This window comes from Pteropus alecto, unplaced genomic scaffold, assembly GCF_000325575.1.
Source record: "Pteropus alecto unplaced genomic scaffold, ASM32557v1 scaffold111, whole genome shotgun sequence".
NCBI lineage: Eukaryota > Metazoa > Chordata > Mammalia > Chiroptera > Pteropodidae > Pteropus > Pteropus alecto.
The window spans coordinates 1,683,985-1,706,614 of record NW_006431915.1 but is presented as its reverse complement, the minus strand read 5'-3'; the positions used below and the strand labels follow the sequence as shown (position 1 = coordinate 1,706,614).

The window sequence follows — 22,630 nt, the reverse complement described above, 5'->3', positions numbered from 1 at the left end:
CAGTGGTCTATGTACGGAAGGATACGGAACCTTAGCCACTGGGGCCAAGATACCTTAGATTTTGAGCACTTCAAGACCTTGGACTCCAGGAACCAATTAAAGAGAAATAACCTAAACAGGAATGGGCGAGAGCCCCTAGAGAACGGAGGCAGTCCCAATTTAAAATGGGGAGAAACGTGGAATGTATGCACGTCTATATGCTGAGTACAAGCAAATGGTCGTACTAACCAGGGTAGATTTTGCCCAGGAACACTGTTATTATCTACTATATTTTTTCAACCATGAAAAATAAAATTAGATTTGGCTATTTAGAATTTGGGTATGATTTCTATGGGCTGATTTTCTAACAAAGAGAAAGCTGATTACAATGGTCTGTCATTTGGAGATCAATTTACTGGTAATTTATAAAGGTCCCCCAAAACCTAATTATGTTATTTATGAAAAGACCCAATGATTATGGCATTGGAAAGTTCACCCTAAGAGAGAGGCCATTGGTTATCATTTATCAAAAAAAGTGTTCATTGTTTTTAAACTTTGGAGTGGGGTAGTTATAGGTTACTTTCACCAACTTTTTAAAAATTAAATGTATTGGGGTAATATTGGTTAACAACATAAGTTTCAGGTGTACAACTTTATAACATACATCTGTATATTCCACTGTGTGCTCACCACCCAAAGTCTAGTCTCCTTCTATCACCATATATCTGACCCCCTTTACCCACTGCATCCTCCTCCAACACACCTTCCCCTCTGGTAACCACCGTATTACCCCAACTTTCTTTTAAGAAAACTCTGTCAGTCCATTCCCTCAGGCCTGGTATCCGTTTCTGACATCCCTATTTTTCTCTAGTTTCAGAGAAAAATTTGCCAATCTGGTCCAGAAAGTAGTCCTAAACAGCCTAGATAAAATGTAACATTTAGCTTCCTTTCCTAGCCAAAAAAAAAAAAAAAAAAGAAAGAAAGAAAAAAAAGAAAAAAGAAAGAAAAAAACAGATAGCAGTGCTTATTGTGCCTACATATCCCTTTACTTCTCATTTAGAATATATAAAGTGACCCACAAAGAGATGAAGGAGACAGAGCCATCCCAGCCCACTCAGGGATGTATCTTGTAGGAAAAAAGGAAATTGAAGGGTTTCAGAGTGTTGTACTTGATATAGTACACAAGTCTGAGTTCTTGCCTCAACGATATTCAACCGATAAAACAACTAGAATGGGTACAAACTTTACTAACACTATGGTCTTGGGTGGGGAACAGTTGCCAGGTTTGCCATTTATCTTCAGTTTGAACACCCATCATAATAAGAAAAGAGGAGAGGGAAGAGGCAGGTTTACGTACCATTTAAAGTGGTTTATAGGCCATAAATGAAAGCTGTGGAGCTGTAATTAATAAATGAATACACTGAAGAGTACATTTAGGAGAATTAGAGGTATTTCTATTAATATGTTAGCGTTAATGTTAAAATCAGGAGTGAAAGGATTATAAATAAAAAATATTAAATGTCCATGAAGAGCTAACATTTTTACTTAACAGATGGTTGAGAATGAAATAAAGAAGTTTTGTGAAATGACAACCTTTTCAAAATCATGTCTAGTAGCGAGGTTTCACTTGAATGATTTGTCAACAAGTACTATCAGAAGTCAGTGAAAAGAGTCTCACAATGGCTGGAAATTTAAGCATTGCACAAATATAAGCTTTCTCTTTACTTCAAATATAAAAATAGAAAAGTATATGGAAATTCGGGTATCTTTGACAAGGCCAGAAATAAGCTTCTCATTCTCTTATAGGGTGATGCCCTGTGCTCTAAATCAATTCCATATCAGATTGCTTATAAAATGAATCTGCTAGCATTGTTTCTTGATGCTGCCTAAGGTCTGATCACTTGATTATTAACTCCACAACCTTAAAAGTAGCACTACCATATAGGCTTAAATGCTGAGACCGGAACAGTTATTCTTTTTAACTAGTATATCCTTGCTTCACTTCACTTCGTAAGCCCATCTTCCAGTCCAACATGCAGCAACATTTTGAAAGTGCTCACAGAACACATCATATTCTATATGAGCTCTTCAAAGGCTGAGAGTGTTTCTTGCAAAAGAAAATTGGGGTGCTTACCAAAGGGAGGGAGAAAAAGAAGCAGGCCTCTGTCTCACTCATCTCTGCTCCCCACTGTAACCTAGCAATGTATCTGGCACATGGAGACTCCTTAATAAATGTAAAATGAGAGAATTAAATCAGATACGGCTCAGGAGTTAGGACTCTTTCTGTGTCTTTTAACTTGCTATTTTTCTTTGGCTTCTACTTATGTTTGACAAACAGACATACATCTTTTTAAATAGTAATCGCTTGTTTTTCGGGAGGGGGATCCTACTGTTTCAACCTACTGTCTCAGTATAACTGGATAACCTCATCCCACTCAGAAATAGGCCAGATTCCATTGGGCTGCACATTGGGAGGAGAGCGCTTCCAGTCCCATGTCTTCACAGGAATCTTCCAGGTCTTACCATAGTTGGCTTCAATGTATTCGATGGTTTCACAGGGCACGTGAACCTTCATGTCTACAAACTCAGTCCAGCACAGTGTGAACTTGGGAAACAGGTATCTGTGGCAGAACAGAGGCAATGTGGAGAGGGGTTAGACTTTAACACTGGACATTTGGGCTAAGGAAACTCAGCTGTTAGTGAACTCATGGCTGAAAGACAGTCCTCTCCCACTAAATAGCTTTGGGGACAGATAGAGTGGACATTTTATTATTTTTGACTGTCCAGTATCACTTTCCTCTTCTAGTGTTAACGGCAGCTCAGCTCAATTTCTCTCTCCTATTCCTAGTCCCTGTGATTCAAGACGGTTGACCCCACCCTTAGGATCCAGAGATAGATAAAAACTACCCAGGACTATACAGTAAACTATAATGATTGGGTCAGGGATGGGAATTAGGCACAAATTAGGCACATGAAAGTCAGCTTTGGAATTTCTGTTAGACTGGTTTTGGGGAAGAGGTGGTGTTTTTGCTGAGTTTTCTAAGCTGGTAGAATAGAGGCTGAGCCACGCTGGTGGACTTTTTTGCTTTTAGCAGAGAAAGTTTGTCTGAGATGAAGTCAAAGCAAAAAACTGCCAAAAGATGGAGGAAAATGACAGGATTCAGAAAGTCCTGGGGCAGCGCCTGGACTTGGCTGTGGCCATTCCCTAAGCATTTTGGTGAACCAATAAATATATATTTTTTGACTACATTTTTAATACTTGAAATTCTTAATACCTGCAGGAAGACACGTGCAGCAGTGATAAAGGAAATGGAACCCTCCCAGTCAGTCAGAGAACCTGAATCAATCCTGGCAATATCTGACATTCTTCAACAAGAGCATCACAAATGCTTGTATCTTTATGATGGGTCATGTTAATCTCTGTGTCCTGGGTTTTACTGTGGTCCCAGATGGCTTTTGATACGCTACTCAGCTTAGATAGCAGAAGGAGAAATTCCCAGGGTCTGCCAGGGTGTTCCTCAAACTCCTTTCCTAACTCGTACTCTAGTGAGAATTTCATACCACAATACATGAATATGGTAAGTAGGACCCATTAACTTGTCTTTTTGAATAAAGCTTTATACCCCACCCCCTCCTCAAATGCAAGAATACACATCTATTGCTTGGATGCACTGTACTTCGATACTTCTCTTAAAGGACAGCTACGCAAACCACCTTCTTCCTGCTCTGTCTTTTATTTTACCACCTGCCATTTTAAAATCTGTTCTCAGCCCCAAACCGTTTTCTTACTTTTTTTTTAATAGTTTACATATCACTAAATCACCATTAAATTCTAGCTGCTACTAAAAGAACCTAACGAAAGAACACTAAAATAAACAGCATGCATGTAAGGTGAATATTCTTTTCTTTCACAGTCTGGACTTCCCAAGGCTATATAGCAAGCGTGACCCCAAGATGCATTCTCAGGCTTCTGTCCCTCACATGAATGTACTTATAGTTTCTGCCTTCCTTCCTTTCATTTCAAATGCTAAAGAACATTTCTAAACCAGTCCAAGGAATATTAGTTATAATGAATTTTACTCTATCTATAGCAGAGCTATCTTAATTAGTAGTGGGTAAGTTTCAGAAATTAAACGAAAACATGTTTCTTAAAGGTACTCTGGATCAGTAAATAAAATTGTATATATTACAAAGGGAAGATAAAACTACCAGCTTTGTTAGATTTAAGTTTTTATTATAACCCTATATTCTTTGTTGTTTTCTGAAAAAAATGTTTCTTCTCTTCACAACATGGGAAGAACTTTCAAGAATGAGACTTGAAGTGGCAATAGCAGAGATCAGAGAAATTTAAAATATCAGAAGATTAAAGAAAAAAAAAGAAAGGGAAAAAAGCCAGATGTCAAAGTGCAATCGTACTGTGAAAATGAGGTCTAACTGGGATATTCTCCAAAGAAAGGTCACTTTTCATATATTCTGCTTTCGAATATCATGTTTTACCACCAGATGAACATAGAGCCATACATGAAAATGAGAGGCTGAACAAATTCTAAAGAAAGCAACAAGTCTCTTCTACCCAAACCAATGGGTGCTGGCAGCTAATAGACAATCCCAGCTGGCTTCTGTGAAAAGCCAGCTACAGCAAATCTCAAAGCTGAGGAAGAAATAAGATACAGCATAGCTCTACCATCTGCTGGTCCCACTTTTACTCTGCACACTCATATTCATGGAATTGCTTATTTTGTCATCAGACATATCCATCCATCACTAACCTCCACCCTCCCCAATCACACCCTGGTCAGCAGAATGTCCACCTGTCCCATCCTATCAAGACGACACACTGAAGTTGAAATGAGGCAAAAATCACAGTCTATCTAGTAACACAGGCCAGGAAATTTCTCTCTTAAATATTAGCCTCTACAGTCTCATCACAGAGAGGAAAAAAAGAAAAATCATAGGTCCAGGATACAGAGGGTAAATAAGAATACTACAAATTTTACAAAAGCGTTGTTTTGAACAACAAAAGATTATGAACAAAACCAAAATACATAAACAATGTTAAAATAATTCAAAGACAATTTAACTCAAATGTTAATTTTTGTTCCTAAATAGAAACATCCCTAAACTCTTTGTGGTTTTCTTTTTACCAAATAATTTTCAGTCTATTCAGCCAAAAGAAAATTCCAGCTTCCTAGGAGAAGAGGAAAGATAAACAAACCGCAAAATGTGAAAACTGACTATAAAATGGAATTGTGGAGAGGAAAAGCAGGTGTGTGTGTGGGGGGAAGTGAGTGACACAGAACAGCACATGCCATGTTACCAATAAACAATGACTAATGATACACCATGGGTGTGCAATGTTACCTTAGCCTTTAAAGCTAAGATTAAGTTCAGCTAGTGGTTCGTACTTTAAAGCTTGATAAGGATCCAAAATGTGAAGACTTACAATCAGACTAAGGAACACTAAATCAGAATATAAATTCAAGGGATCTTATCTCACACTCACACACACACACACACACACACACACACACACAAACTCCTTCCGTTTATTTTCTATCTCATAACATTTTTACTTCGTTTTATTTTTCCATAAAACAGGCATTAGAATTAAGAATTAGTTGGAATAGAACATTTTTTTTTCTCACAGAGATCCTTAAAATCTGTAAAACTACTTACCGGTGGTTGGATAAAGTAATTTCATCGGTTTAATTATACAGCCTAATAAACATAATTGCTAAATGAAAATAATTTTTTATTATTACTAGTTAGTTAGACTAAGTGAGATAAAGACACTCAATTACAACTGAATCTGACCTTTTTAGATATGTTTGCATTAAACTCTAAAGTTGGAACAGCAGAGTCATTTTTTTAAAAAAAAGAATTTCCTACAAAACAACATAAATGGCTTCTTCTCATTACCAATTTTGTCTCTTCTTTTAACTCTTAATTTCTTTTCCTTGTGTTAAGCCCTCTAGCATACTACTTAATAGAAGCAGAGACAGCACAAATTCTTGTGGGTTTTTTTTCTAAATTTAATAGAAAGGTTCCTAAAGTTTTACTATTTATTGCAATTGCTCACTCTAGGATTTGGTATATTCCCTTTATCAGGTTAAAGAAATTCCAGATCCCTTTTATTCCAAGTTTACTAAAAAACCTTTTTTTTTCTTTTTAATTAGGAAATTTACTGAAATTTTTAATGTCATATACTGAAACAATCACGTAGTTTTTTTCTCCCTTTAATCTTTTAATCCTTTAATGTTGAGAATTATACTAATACACACACACTACAAAATTCTATTCATGTGTTTCACTTAGGATATTTCTATGTTCACTGAGACCGTAATTTCTCTTAAAATTTTTTTGGATACTGTCGAAATCCTATATTGCTATCAGTCTCATAAAATTAGTTACATTTTTGCTTTTTCTATTTTATGACATAGGTTATATACTATAGGGAATAATCTATTCTGTGAAGGCACGGTAAAACTTTCTAGAGTTTTTGGTAGAGAAAAGGGGGAAAGGAGCTTTTTTGGTACTAATTAAATTTCTTTAATGAATATAGGTTATCTATATCTTCTTGAGTTGATTTTTACATTTATATTTAAACAGAAAATTTTATCATGTTCACATTTTATCTAATTGTCACATTTACTGACTTCAAGTTGTCTGTAGCATTTTCTTTTGAGAGAAACAGTGTGACACGGTTAGGAGCATAAACTCTAAAACCAAACATCCTGGTGTGAGTATTGAATATTACCTTTAATTTTGCTTTTTTTTGATCAATCTTGCTAAATGTCTTAAATAGTTTTTAATTTAGTTTTTAAAGAACTAGCATTTGGATTTGTTGATCTTTGGTACTGTTTTTTATTTTATTAATTTCTTCTCTTGGCTTCCTTCTTCACTTTATCTTTTAACTGCATTCTATAAGTGTTGATTATCTTTGAGTTCTAAAAATTTTATAATTCCTACTGTGATTTCCTTTTTAATTCATTTAGTTATTAGGGAAGGCATTTAAAGTTTCCACACATTTTAAAGATGTCTAATTTAATTTCCATTGTGGTCATACAATGCCATCTATTGACATACTCATGCAGGTTTTTACCCTTCAGTCTGTTAATGTGGAGAGATTTACACACACACGTGCACGCACGCACGCACACACTTTCTTTATATTAATCTTTGAAATGTACGAAGATTGCCTTTCTGACATAGTACATAATCAACTTCTGTAAATGTTCCATTTATAGCAGGTAAGAAAAAATATTCACTATTTGTTGAGTAAAGACTTTTATATATGTCAAATAGATCAAACCTGTTAATTTTGTTCATATCTTAAACATTTTTACTAATTTCTTCTATGCTTATATCGGAAGTTTTAAAAATAAAAATAAATCAAAATCTCCCACCATAATTGTGGATATGTCAAATATTCACTAGAATTTTATCAGTTTTTTATATATTTAAAAGCCATATCGTTAAAGAATCATATAAGCTCATGAACATTATTTCTTCTTTGGTGGACTGTTTCTTTGTAAGATTATGTAATGGGCTTTTAATCCTTTAATATTTCCCGCCCCCTGAAATTCTATGTTGTCTTACACTAAAATTAATTATAGTATCAGTTTTCTTTGGTTAATAACATTGGGGTATTTTTTTTCCATCCCTATAATTTTCAACCTTTCTTGTGATTTTGCTTTAGGAGTGCTTCCTGCCAAGCATTATATCGCTAAATTTTGTTTTTCTATCTAATTTGATAATCTATGTTTTATAGGTCAGCTTAATCTATTAACATTTATTAAATAAATTATATATTTGGACGTATTCTGAACACTAGAGCCAGACTGCCTGGACTCAAATTCTGGCTTTCGCTGTGCAACCTTGATCAACATCTTTGTGCCCTAACTGCTTAATTTATAAAATGAGGGCACTAACAGTACCTCAGAGAGATGTTAGCATAGAATGAATAAATAAGTGTAAAGTGCTCAGAACAGTATATAACATATACTTAGTAAGTGCTATAACAATGCTGACTATTGCTTTTATGATTACTTTTACATGTTTTCAGTTTACCATATTTTCTTTTTACCTACCTTCCCAACTTTAATTTGGATTGATGAAGGTTTATATATTCTTTTATTCTGTTTATCTGGAAGTTTTCAATAATATTTATATCCACTAGTAGTTACTGTTTGTAATAGTTTATTTTTTTAACATACATACTTCACCATAACATTTTCTAATAAAGACTAAATGTATGCAAAATTTCTATCCTTTTCTGGAACGTGAAATTTAATATACTTTACTCCTTGGGAAATCACCTTCTCCTCCAGTTATTTCTAACACTTTTTTTTTTTTTTTAACAGGCAATGGCTAACAAACTTACTGACATAGTTTATCCAATTCTGTGTTCACCATTATTTCATATATATCACATCTTCCTTCTGGGTTCTTTATTTATTTTTTAATTTTTAATTTTTTCTTATTTTTATTTTTTCTTCCTTCTGGGTTCTTTAATAGGTCTTTAAGTGTGGGTCTGTGAGACATAAAGTTTCTTAGTCTTTGTATACATGTAAACGTCTTCATCTTGACCTCCCTCTTGAATACTAACTGTACATAAAATTCTAAGTTGACAGTTATTTCTCCTCAGCTTCTGGAATATATCACTGCATTATCTTTTAGCCTCTATTGTTGCTGAAGTATATTTGCTGTTCCTTTGTGAGCCATTTATTTTCACTCATAGCCTGTAAACTTTTTTTATTTTTGATATTATAGTTTCCTTAAGAAGTATCTAGACGTAGATTTATTATTTATCCTGCTTGTCTGTCCTTAATATGGAAATTCTCTTTAAATACTGCTTCTTCATCATTTATTCCATTCTCTTTTAGCTAAGTTATGTCTTTAGACATATTCATCAGTGATTTGTGTTTGGAGTAAAGTGAGGAATTATTGTGCCATATTAATAATTAGTTATCACCAACAATATGGCCATAAATAGTTTTCTTAGATTTGAATCTTGAAAACCAAAATTACAGTATGCTAATTAGTATTTTTTTAACTATCTCTTCCATTAACCCTCTCACAATCTCACCACAGATTATACAGAAGCTAAGGGAATAATACAGGAATGACTTTACATACTTTTCAGAACCTAAGCTAGAATATAGTCACTCTGAGGTCTTTATTGATCCCATACTCCATTTCTACCCCAAACTTCTAACATATAATCAATATACATGGCATATACATGTTTTAGAAAGTAAAATGCTACTTAGTAAACCTCACTTTCCCACTGACTTCCACTGTAAAATGAGTGGTTCCAACTATCCTACTGATTATTAAACTCTGCTATGCAATCTCCACAGGACAGAATGAGTGGTTACTGTACCACAGGAGAAACAAGGAGAAACAATGAAGGCATCAATGAGTAGACAAATTAAAGCTTGTACAGATAGTTTTCATTTAACACCCAAATGCATGTGCATAATAACCATATCAAAAACTATCCATTTAAAGCATGCAAAAAATTTTTCTTTAAAGCCAGAGGACAAAGTCTCAGGAGATTTTTATTTCTACTGCATAACCACCAAAAAACTAGATCTATAGCTCATCAACAACCAACCAGATTCTAGCTGTGCTTGCTTTCTCTCTTTCACACAATTTTCATAAACTTTCTCTTTGAATATAATAAAAAATTTAAAAAGGAGATTAAATTATGATTTCAAATTACATATGAAATGCACAAGGCTTCTTTTATTTTGATCTCAGATTACCCAATTTTTCCAATAAGATGCAAAAGGCTCAAAGTTTATTACTTCAGTTAGGCTTGCCTTGATCAAATTCATGGTTTCTGGTCGCAGATTCCCTGTTTTAACTTGTGATCCTGGGCCCTTTTCTCCGAGCATTGGTTTCATAAGTCATAAATATTTTTGTTTTCTTTTTTAAACTTTAAATCAACTTTTTCAAAGTATATTTTACATATACTGAAAATATATATAATGAAATGTACACATTTTAAGTTTTGACAGATACACATATAATACATTTACCTATGGAACCTGCCCAACAATCAAGATATAGAGCATTCCTATCACCTTGCTTCCCAGAGCTCCCCATGCTCTTTGGCAGTCACACAGTCAATCTACCCTGGCCCCTAGCAATCACTGATCGTACTGCATTCTTGCTTTGTTTTGCCAGTTCTACAATTTGAAATAAATGCAGTTACACAGTATGTACTCTTCCTATCTGATTTCTTCCACTTAGCATAATGTTTTGGAGATTCGTCCACGTTATTGCATATGTCAGGAGTTCATTCCTCTCTATTGCTGAGCAGTATTTCATTGCTTTAACAGACCATAAATTGTTTATCTGGTCACCAGAAGATAGACATTTGAGTTGTTTCCACTTTTTGGCTGCCATGAATAACACTGCTATAAACATCTGTGTACAAGTCTTATCATGAAAATATGTTTTTATATCTCTCAAAATACTACCTTACAGAATATTTTATAGAATTACATTCAAACAACAAAATATATGGCAGTCTTAAAAAATGTAATTTACTTCACGTAAATAAAAGATCTGCTATTTATTCATTCTGAGGTAATCTCTTAAAAAACAAACAAAGCTTACTGTGTAAGTAATTGCCACTTCTAAATACTGTATAAGAATACAATTACCACATAACATGCATTCAGAGTTCTTTCTTCAATTACTTAATTTTGCACCTCCTACTCACTAAAGGTTTGGAAGTATAATTAAGGAGACCTAAGATATAATCTATATGTTATAAAATATGAAGGCATAAACAGAGTAGAAAATGTGAGATCATTTTTAGAAAAGCCAATGTTTTAAAAATACTCACTTAAATTATTCAAATTTGCCTTCTTAGCTTCACAGCTGTAAGTACTAAAAAGACAAATGTGTTTTTTGAGAACTAAAACTACAAAGCATAGTATCTATGAAGCTGAGAGAACCTATGAGTGGGGATTCAACAACTAACTCTAGTCTTTAACTTCTTGTGAAGCAGGGTGACTGAAAACAACTGGGGTGACTTAACTTCATGGCTTTGATTCTCTAAAGATGCCAGGCTGGATCAAGTCATCGACCTGGTGTCATCGTCTCACCTTAACAAAACACCATAGACTGTACTTAAGAGGACCTAATTTTAGTTTCAAGTAGGGCTCAGATATCACTCAGCCAGATTTACCAGGCCTGATTCTAAATATAACTCAGACAGTACAGACAAATCAACAGAAGAACCCAGATAAAGCAAGAGAGGTAAAAGGGGAGGTGTGGGGCAGAATCTATGGAAATTCAGAGGAAGTTAGATTATTTCTAGTTAGAAGTACTGAGGAGCACCTCCAAAATGGAGACAACTCGATGCCCTTGAACAGGAAGAACTGGGACATGTGAAGATGTATAATAATCTGGTACTACTAGTGACATGCTTAAAATCTTGGACTAAAATCAAGTTTCAAAAGGCTGGGTGTCTAAATGCAATGTGTTATCTTGGATTGGATCCTAGAACAGAAAAAGGACATTAGTGGAAAAACTGGTGAAATACGGATAAAGTCTGGTGTTTAGTTAATTGTAATGCACCAATGTTGTTTAATTAGTTTTGACAAATGTACAACGGTAACAATATGTTAACATTAGGGAAACTGGGTGACTCGTGTACAGAAACTATCTGTATCATCTTCGTAACTTTTCTGTACTAAAACTGTCACAAAATAAAAAGTTTACTTAAAAAAAATAAGGGAGAAAAAAGGCAAGCAGAACAAAGCACAGTGACAAGAAAAACTGAAGAGGCCTATACAGGTACTAAGAGCCTTAAGGAGTCGAAAGATAAAAAGACATTGAGGAATAAAATGTTATACTTTTACTGGTAGTAGAACACTGCCCATGTACCTCTGGATTTCTGAAACAGCACAGTCAAACAATAATAATAATTCTACTTCTGGAAATCTATTCAAAGAAATAATCCCTAATAAAGCTTTTACTTTATGTACAAAGATGCTCATAGAAAATTATAAAAAAATGAGAAAATCTAAATAGAAAAATAGTTAAATAAATGTATTATTAGGGCTTTCTCCATATTCCTCCTAAGTCTACCTAACAAATTTCTCTATTAAGCCACACTTCCTTGCCATTGCTTCTAGATAGAGTTGATTTGGCATCTCAGGTATACATGACACATATAGTCATGCACTGCTTAAAGACAGGGACACTGTCTGAGAAATGTGTCATTAGATGATTTCATCACTGTGCAAACATCACAGACCTTACACAAACCTAGGTGGTATAGCCTACTACACACCTATGCTATAGAGTATACCCTACTGCCTAAAGAATATAAGGCTGTGCCGCATGTTACTATAGAAAACACGAGATTAAATCAAGCACAAGAGAAATGATGCAATCAAGAGACTCAGTAAACGTGAGATATACGAGGCTGCTTCCATCACAACATGCATACTGTTTTACAGTAAACTTCTTTTATAAGTAGAAAGAATACACTTTAACAATAAAAAGTATAGTATAGTAAATACATACACCAGTAACTTAGCCGTTCATTATCGCTATCAAGTACTATGTACTACACATCAGCAGTCCCTGACCTTTTTGGCACCAGTGACCGGTGCTCCTAGGAGAATCTAATGCCTAATGATCTGAGGTGGAGCTGAGGCAGTGATGCTAGTGCTGGGGAGTGGCTGCAAATACAGATGAAGCTTTGCTTGCTCTCTGCTCACCTCCTGCTGTGCGGCCCAGTTCCTAACAGTACTGGTCCATGGCCCGGAAGTTGGGGACCGCTGCTACACATAATTGTATGTGCCACACTTATATTGAACTGGCAGTGCAGTAGGTTTGTTTACACCAGAATCACTACAAACATGTGAGTAATGAATGCACTGCACTATAACATTAAGACAGTATGAGTCATTAGGCAATATGAATTTTTCAGCTGTGTTATAATCACATGGGACTGTCATATATGCGGTCTATCGTTGACCAAAACATCGTTATGTGGCGCATGACTGTACTTTAATTTCTGTACTGCTGATAGAATATATTTGTTTCATGGTCTAGATTATGAGATCCGTGAAAGAAGAAACTAAGTCATATTCGCATAAGAACCCTTAACACATAGCAGTTAGTAAATATATTTTTTAGAAATGAAATGTCAAATTATATTGGAGCCATACTTGGATGGGAGTCTAGGCCCCCCCCATCCAAATTTTCTGAAAATATATACAAAAATCAGAAACTGCAAATGACAGAAGGTATAAGGAACCCACTATCAGACCAGTGGGTAGTGGATTTCCTATTAGAAAATAAAGAGGTAGCTGTATTACCCTGACGATGTCAATAAACGGAAGGGCTATTTTCATGGAGGCAGTACAGTAAGTCTTCCCTTAACATTGTTGATAAGTTCTGAGACTTCAAGCAAAATGACATATAATGAAACCAATTTTACCATAGTCAAATAAATATGAGAGTTATGTTCCTACAGCATCTCATCGATGTTATAACTAAATAATGTTGAAAGAAACAATTTTTTAAGAACCTGCTCATTAACAATACGATAGAGAGCGTGGTGACACTAATATTGTATATGGATAAGAATATGGGCTCTGAAGTGATATGGCCCTAGGTTTGAGTCTTAGTTCTGCCTTAATTTCCTCTTCCATAAAATGAAGGTGACAGTGACGAAATCTCTCTTATAAACTTGTGAGGGTTAAATGAGATGATGTACATAAAAGCTTGGCATAGTGCTTAGCACATAGTAAATACTCAATAAAAATTAATTTTTATTACTACCATTAGTATTACCTCTCAAATTCTGGCCACTACTTGTATCAGTTGATTCAGATGGGAAAGAAAGAAATGACCCAAAGAAATGCGGGTCGTCTGTAGGAACAGTGAAGTTGTGCAACAGAAACTTCACATCCTGGAGGCATAACTACTACTATAGTCATCACTTTTTATTACAGGTGATTGGAACTCTGGAGAAAAAATAAATATAAAAAATCCAAACAATATTTAAGAATGGAATTTAGATTTTAGGTAAAAGAATGAATTTAGGTAAAGGAGTAATGGACTGAGAACTAAGGATAGAATGGATATGAGACCTGGGAAGAAAATGCTTGCCCAGAGAATAACTAATCCAAGTTTCCGCTATATTGAAGGTGCTATGCTTTGTGCCAGAGCAATACAGTAGTAGTAATAGTAATAATAAATAGTAATGATAGCAGCAGCGGTAGCTACTAATACCATGTAGTATTTACTATATGCCAGATACTGCTCTATATGCATATATTAGCTCATTTAATCTATTAACATTTAGAAGAAAAGGCTTAGAGCCCAACAGGTCTGGAGTTAAATCTTATTCGTGACATTAATGGCAAGATGACTCTGAGGAAGTTCTTTCATTTCTCTGAGCTTTAGTTTCCTCATATCTAACAGGGAGTAAGAACACCTAAGCCACAGGGATAATGTGAGGATTATGAGATTACAAACATAAAGTACCTGATATCTAGCAGATACCCTCGTAGATATGTTTTTATTATTGCGGTTAATATTATAATTATTATTAAATCTTAAGACCAAAAATATCATTCTGAAGGCATATGGTAAAGTTTTGAAATGGGTAACTTTTTTCTTCCTTTCTGAGTTCTTCTTCGACCTTTTAAAAAATGGTAAGCATCTTATGATATTAAGCTTTTCTCAGAATTAACTCTACATGAATAAAAAGTAGAATATTATAAAGATAAAAAGACCCTTAGACTAGCTTTAAAGGTTTTTTCTTCTTCTTCTAGGAATAGTAGTGATGAAAATACTACAGTTCCTTCAGTAAATAGTGCTGAAAATAATGAAAATGGCATATGGCTGGGGGAATCTTCCAAAGAAACTACTCTACGCAGCCATCCCCTGTTCTTTTCTCTGCCTTTTAAGGTCACGGTAACATGATAGAAAATCTGGGACTCACACCATCTGTCCAGACAGTTCTATCACTGCTCATTTCTCTTGTTAAATAATCAGAACACTTCACACTTCCCAAACACTGCCGCCATAAAGAGCAGTTAAAGCAGAATGAAAGAAGCTCTTTCTATCCAGAAATGTAGTGGTTAGAAATGAACAGTTCTTTTGAGGTTTGTGGGTTTCAGATCATGTCAGTAAGAAAGAAATTCAAGCCTTAGAAGGAAATTAAAGAATAATAGGATTATCATTCTGGCTCCAGAAATTATCTTTCTTAGAAAAGGTGACATTCTCATACAAGTTCTCTAAGAATAGATTTGGCAGTCTAATATTGAGATAATTATATCGGCTTCTATTCTGTAAATTTCTCATAAGACTAAGAAGAGGAATAATTTTCTTTACCACTACTACTACGACTAGTATTAATGACAGAGGCTAATAATTTCTTAGCATTCAAGGCATGCTTAATTCTCTTCAAAACCCTTTTTGTGTATTAACTCATTTAATCTTTAAAACCACTCTTGTAGCAATTTCTATTATTATTCCCATTTTACACTTGAGAAGATTTAGGCACAAACAGGTTAAATAACTTTCCCAAGGCAATATAGCTGGTAAAATGTAAAGCTTGGATTCAAAAGCAAGCAGACTGGCTCCATGCCTTTAATTTCTATGCTATACTATCTTATAGTTTTTTTTAAAAAAAAAGCCTCTAAATTATACATTAAATTTGGCATCTTTATCATATTTTGAATAACAAACTGTAGCTAGATATTAAAAACACCTGCCATTCACCTAACCACAGTGATAGCAATTATACATTTATTAGCTTATTAATTTCTGTCTTATAATCACAACTTATACAAATAAATGTTTGTTGTCAAAAAGCAAACTAGTGTTTTATAATAAATGAAAGTTTCAAGAATATGCTTTGAGGTCAATGTCAATTTGGGAATACTTTATGACGTTGAGAAAAAGGTTTGGATTACTCACTAACCTCCAGAACAAGTTTAACTTTACATGGAGACTTCTTGCCTTCAAATAAAAGAGTTAGCCATCCAAGTAGCATATGTCAATGTTCCCAGGAGAAACCAGGCTGAACGGGAAACTCCTCTTCTGTGTGACAGAACATTCCCCCGTGCCCAATGGCTCAAATGTATTCAATGTCCCAATCTCAGCTAGTTGGTGAGGTACGTCTATGCTACTGGTCACATAACTACCATGATAATAACAGTAATGACAGTAATCACATCAGTAATGATAATATTAATATAACATTCAATAATAATAATGATAACCACCATTTACTTAATAAAAGCTGAGCATTACGCTAAGAGCCTCATATGTCAGGTGTTTTAGGGCAGCAATAGAGAGTAGTGGTTAAAAGAATGAACTCTAGCGAGAGGCTGCTGTCTGACTCCACTTATATTCCATGCGATCTTGAACAAACTACTTCAATTCTCAGTGCCTCACAGAATTGCTACCTCTTAAGGTTGTTTTGAGGATTAGATGTGTGAATACATGTAAAATGTTCAGAATAGTGCCTGACACACAGTAAGTAGTATTACCCAAATTTAATAGATGAGATTATTGTTCAGAAAAGCTAACAGCCATACATTAGTTAGCTGTAGCTGAGGTTTTCCAGGTCTTCCTGACTCCAAAGCCCCTGCTCTTTAGGTTCTCATTCCCATTCATTCTCTCTCTCTTTCTCAGAACTGAGAATAGGCCAACTGCACCACAAAGGAGAGCATAGTTATTCTAATGTCACTTTTGTCTTTTTTCATCAAGGAGTTTTACTATGACAGCATTAAAAAAAATGTTTAAAATGCCAATCTGACATACTGCATTCCTTCAGTTCCGAGACACCCCCCGCCCCCAATTTTTCCATCTGTGAATCATGTGTCTTACAATTATAATTGGCAGTGTTTTTCTTTCTTAGAGGCACTAAAATAATGGTACATCTTACAATCTATATCATCTTACATTTGACAAAACATAGTAGCTGTTAAGCACAATAAGGATCAGCCCTCAGTCTATGTTAAAGGCATATACCTGAGCTTGCCCAGCACTCATGGCCTCAGCCCCACTCAATCTCAACTTCACTGAAACTTCACTTCACCTTTGCTATCTCTTTAAATTATCAAGCTCCTACAGCTCTCAGAGCCAATCAGTTTTTTGGCTCAGGCTCTAGGCCCAGTTTTTGTGTTCCTTGTTGTGGTTTTCCCCTTCTGATGACTCAAGGGCTCCTAATCATAATGAATCTTAGGACTGACAAACTCAGGGACACTTACTTCTAGTAGAGTGTCCTGATAGGCAGTCTCATTTCACAAACATAACTGGGCTCTACAGGTAAGCTGAGAAAGTATTAGCCAATATTAGAGCCTTGACAGAGTATTTCTCAGCCTTCTGAAATTATTTCCATATCTCCTTTTATAAATACTTATCTGATTCATACTTAAATTTTTTTCCTGTTTTGGCCTGAGTGCCTCCATTCCACACATGGTCAGTCTCTTCATAGAAGAAAAAAATGTCAAGTTTCACATCGTCTTTTCCTTGGAAAGATAGTTCCAAGCTGTCTTCTACCTAGAGGGAAGATGAAAACCTTCACAGACTGAAACAAAGGAAATATATTTTTTAAATTAAAATAAGATAATGTTTTTATAGAGAGAGAACACTGATTTTGGATACATGTTTTTTCAGCTTGGAACACCTCTGAAATTAGGATGCATCAATAGCACATCATCATTTCTTTCTTAAATTTATATAAAAATAATATTGATACAATTAATATAATTGATGACAACTCAGGATAATGATTTACAGTAGTAATTATCACTCTGCAGCACATCCTGTCCCTGAGCCCCTTTCTAACTAAAGAAGGAAAGGAACCAAAGACAAATCACTCCTTTTAATAATCAAGTAAAACTATCAGGAGAGAAGTTTCTCATTACAATAAATAAGTACTAAGTAAATGTTGTATAATAGAAACCCATACACATACCATAGATCATTATGTTATGTACATGAAAAAAAAGAAAAGTTAAAGATACAAAGAATTCTGAGAGTATTTCCCTAGAGAAACTTATTCTACAAATAATTATGTTCCCATTGGACTTGGTACATCTGTCTGTCACAGCACTAATCACATAATAATTATTTATGCATTTTTTTCCTTCCAATTAGACAGTGAACTCCTCAAAGGTAAGGACTATACTTTAGTCATCTTTGTGTCCTGGGTGCAGAGCACAGTACCAAGCATAGAGTGAGTGTTGCGTAAATGTTTGCTGAATGACCAGAGTTCTATTGCTTTGACTTTGATCTCAGGGAAGTATTTTATTAAATTTTTTAGTAAACATAAATGATTATGATGAGGAAAGTAATTTTCCAGTGACTAAACATACTTCTACTTGCTTTCCAAGACAACACTACCCTGGGAACAAGATAATTAAGAGTAAGGTAACTGGCTTACAGCATAGGAATCAAATAGTCTAAAAGGAGATTTCATCCAAGCCACAATGACCTACTCCCAGTTGATCTGTGAGAAAACTGCTATGATCTTGGACAGGTGAAAAAAGAAATTCAGAGAAAAAAAAATGGCATAGATAATAGAGGCTCTGTTCATCACTCTGGCAACCAAATCAAAGTTGTGATGGAAACAAGGAGCAGTAGCAAGGAAAAATCACCTAAGATCTAGATAAACAACCATACAACTAGGGAGAAATCCAAGAAAGCACCCTGCAATGGCAGACGGTAGGACGGGATGAGGACGCGAGGCTGCCCAGTCCCGAGTGGCTGAGATAGAGGCTCCGGCAGCGGCAGACGCCTCTTAAAGGGGCCATGACAGCAAGTGGATTTTCGCGGAGAAAGACCTGCTCGCTCTGAGCACCAGTGCCCGTCTGGCTGTGTGCAAGGAGCGCCAGGGACTTATAGGGAGACATTGTCGCACTGAGGGCTGAGGGGAGACTTGCTTGGTACAGAGTGCGGGCGGTATCCATTGTTCCCTGTTGAGCTCTCCCTGCTACTAATGCACTGGACAGAGGGCCGCCATAGCTGTGATGTCATCAAACTGTGATAACAGAGGTCGCTCCACCCAGAGGATTCCCTGAAACTCTGCCTCGCCCAACTCACGGCCCCACCCAAGCCGCATCCAGGTATATCCTCAGCGAGTCAGGTGCTCCTTTCTGAGACTCACACTGGTGGAGGCAGCTGGCCTCGGTTTCTGGTGTGGCCTTTTGAGGTAACTATAAGCACAGCATCTGTGGATTGTCAGGACTGTGCCACTGGACACCTACTTCACAAATCTACATTAATAAGACCGGGAGACTTAGCAGTTTTGCTTAGTACATAGAAATAGACACAGAAAGGCAACCAAAATGGAAAGACAAAGAAGCAGAAACCATATGAGAGAAGAGAACAGAAATCCAGATATAACGGAGTCAAGTAATCTAACAGATGTAGAGTTCAAAACATTGGTTATAAAGATGCTCGATCAACTTTTTAAATTCAGTGAGAACTTCAACAAAGAGATAAAAAAAACATAAAAATGGAAGTAGAAATTATAAAAGGGAACCAGTCTGAAATGAAGAACACATTATCTGAGATGAGAAGTATATTAAATGGAATAAAAAAGGAATAAACAAAGTGAATAAAGAAGAGGATTATATGCCCTATCTAGAGGACAGGATAGCTAATCAGGATACTCAATCAGAATGGTAAGAAAAAAGATGCCAAGAGTATAAAAATAATTTAAGGAGGATATAGGACCCTATTAAGGATCCAAATATTCATCTGATTGGTGTAACAGAAGAAAATCAAGATGTTGAACAGCTGTTCGAAGAAATAATGAGGGAAAACTTCCCTAACCTGGTGAAAGAAATAGACATAAAATCTCAGGAAGCTCAGAGGATTCCAAAAATCAGGGATCCAAAGAGGCCCACACCAAGACACATCATAATTAAAATGTCAAAGGTTAAATACAAAGAAAGAATACTAAAAGCAGCAAGAGAAAAAGAAATTACATGTAAGAGAAGACCCAAATGACTGGCAGCTGATTTCTCAAAAGAAACTATGCAGGACAGAAGGGCTGGGCAGAAAATATTCGACAGGATGAAGACCCAGGATATACAACCAAGAATAATTTATCCAGCAAAGATATCATTTAGAGTTGAAGGACAGATAAAGAGCTTCCCAGACAAAAATAAGCTAAAGGAATTTATCAACACCAAGCCAGTACTACAGGCAATGTTGGAGGAACTTCTTTAAGAAGAAAAAACATGTATCAAAAACAGGAATAAAGAATGGTAACAACTACGTTCCTATCAATAAGTATCTTAAATAGAAAAGAATTAAGTGCTCCAACCAAAAGATAGAGTGCCTGAAAGGATAAGAAAACAAGACCCCAGCATATGAAAAGGGAGAAGCTGGAAAAAGATATTGCTTTGATGAATCTAGAAGGTATTTAAGTCAGACAGAGAAAGATAAACACTATATGATTTCACTTAGGGGGGTTAGGGAGGCTGGGAGAATGGGGTGAAGGGTTAAAGAAGTACTAACTGGTAGCTGATGGATGGTCTCAGGGATGGGGAGCATGGCATAGGGAACGCAATTAGCAATAATACATTGTCTAGGTGGAGGATTAGAGGAGGGAGGAAGCAATTGGGGGGATCATTTTACTAACTATATAGATGTCTAACCAATGTATGGTATACTTGTAACTAATTAAAAAAGAAATTCAAGTACTCTTTGAAATGAGTCCTTATTTCTAACCCTTAGCAATCAGTGGAATGTTTCATGTTGATAATAAAATTCTAAGTGACCATAAAATTAAACTACTCATGAGAAAAAACATAACTTCAGGTAGGGTAGGTAGGATTCTTACTTATTAATTGTACATTATATTAATTACACGTTATGGTGTTGGCTAATATAATCGGAACAAATTCATCTGCAAGAGTCTAAGATCTTTCTCTCCTTCTCATTGTCAATAGAAAACCAGATTTTCTAGTTTTCCTTAAGTAGTGCAGAGGTCACAAGTGGTAAAAAGCTTCTGCTGAACTCATCCTGGCCAATACTTAGTGATAAAATGATGCATGCAATGTTCTTAACCATTTCTGAGTTGCTTAATATAAACTTTACTTTTGAAGGTGTTACTTATGAGGTAAAGTGGATTTTTATTACTGACCTTCCCAAATTTATGTTTGAGTGGAAGTCCTGCATCCTGAAATGCTGAAATCATATTAGATTTGTAATCTTGTATAAAAATTCCTAGGTCAACATCTTTACTATAAGGAATAATACCACACTGCCGATACCATCCTAAAAAAAAATAAATGAGAAAACTTTTTAAAAACTTTAGATTGGAAAAAATTAGTCATTATTATAATGGACGATCCTTATTTCATAGAATTAGACTTAGGGTAGTTTACTAAAATTATTTCTTTAAAACTTAAATCTCAAACTAAATTCTGTGGTTAAAGAACCCACCTGTTAAAGAAACTGTCCTTCTCGCCTCCTCCCTCTCTCCCTTCCTTCCTTCATTTCTACCAGTCTGAGCACTCAGAATCCTCAAAAACGTTCATGAATATTTTAATTTCTGAATAAATTATTAGCTTTAATAATGTTAACTGGGCCATTCACTTCAAAGAATTACGTTACTTCTGAGAATGTTTAATCATAAACCTGTAATGAAGATGCCTTTAAGATCTACTAACAAATGTAATTTAATTCTTTTGGTTAAACAATATCTCTTTCTTGAGCAGTTTTAGAGAATCTAACAGCTCTGAACAGCTCATATCTAATGGATCATATAAAGAAGAGTAGTATCAATCTCAATTTTCAGCATCCTGTCAAAAGGTATTTCTAGGTATTTGCTATACATCCACTTCTCAATCATGTGCTATAATACTATTCTAAAAAAAAAAACCCCCACAAAATTTACCCATTAATATTACTAAGGGCTCCTGGGTCTCCCCTATGATCCATCTAAGCTTTCCATCTCAATTATTTAAAAAGTAAATAAATGTCTACAATTATCTTTATAGGTACTGCTATCGGGCAAAACTGTTTATAATTCTCAACTTTCACTTTATTTTAACATGGATCTTTAGAAGCCTAGAATGGGGGTCTCTCCTCTAGTTTGAGAAAAATCTATAATCTATATCTATCAAAGAATCATAAACTATTAAAAATGCAAGGCTCCTTAATCCAACTCCCCCATTTTATAAATGCTCCCAAATCAAGAAAACCATGGGGCTAAAAACTCTAAACAAATCATGACAAATGATTGAGAAGTATTTCTGATGACACAGTCTACAAAACAATTTTGCTTCAAAAAGTTAAACCTCAAAGCACATACCATATACATGTGTGAGATGTACTTTTTTTTTTTTTGGCTTACTCAAGCTATAAGCTCCTTGACAGCAAGAACCATGTGAATTGTGAATTTTCCACAAAGCCTGGTAGATAGGATAACCACATACAGTTTATGCTTGCTATACCAACAAAAGTATTAATGGGACTCCCTTTCACTCTAAAAGTCTCTTGAATTAGAAAATAAATTATATGGTAATCCTATAAAAGCGGAAGCAGAATTAATTTTTGTACAAATATAGTTATAATCAAGAAAGAACAGATATAGTTGTAACGAACTAGTTATAAACAAGAGAGAATAAAAACAACA

General features: G+C 35.1%; 1 protein-coding gene across 17 annotated transcripts in view; it reads right to left on the bottom strand.

The window, feature by feature from the left end:
• Positions 1-11: 11 nt before the first annotated feature.
• Positions 12-22,630, bottom strand: part of FKTN (fukutin) — a 55,107-nt gene continuing 32,488 nt past the window's right edge. For 13 of the 17 annotated variants that reach the window (XM_025041378.1, XM_025041370.1, XM_025041392.1 and 10 more), the window contains 3 exons: positions 21,134-21,267; positions 17,408-17,535; positions 12-2,600 (listed from right to left, as the gene is read on the bottom strand). In XM_025041378.1, coding sequence (XP_024897146.1) covers positions 2,387-2,600; positions 17,408-17,535; positions 21,134-21,267 — 476 coding nt within the window. In that variant the 3' untranslated portion in view covers positions 12-2,386. Of the gene's footprint in view, positions 2,601-17,407; positions 17,564-21,133; positions 21,268-22,630 lie in introns of all 17 variants that reach the window. The other 4 variants (XM_025041364.1, XR_003043829.1, XR_003043828.1 and 1 more) reach the window with 4 other exon arrangements.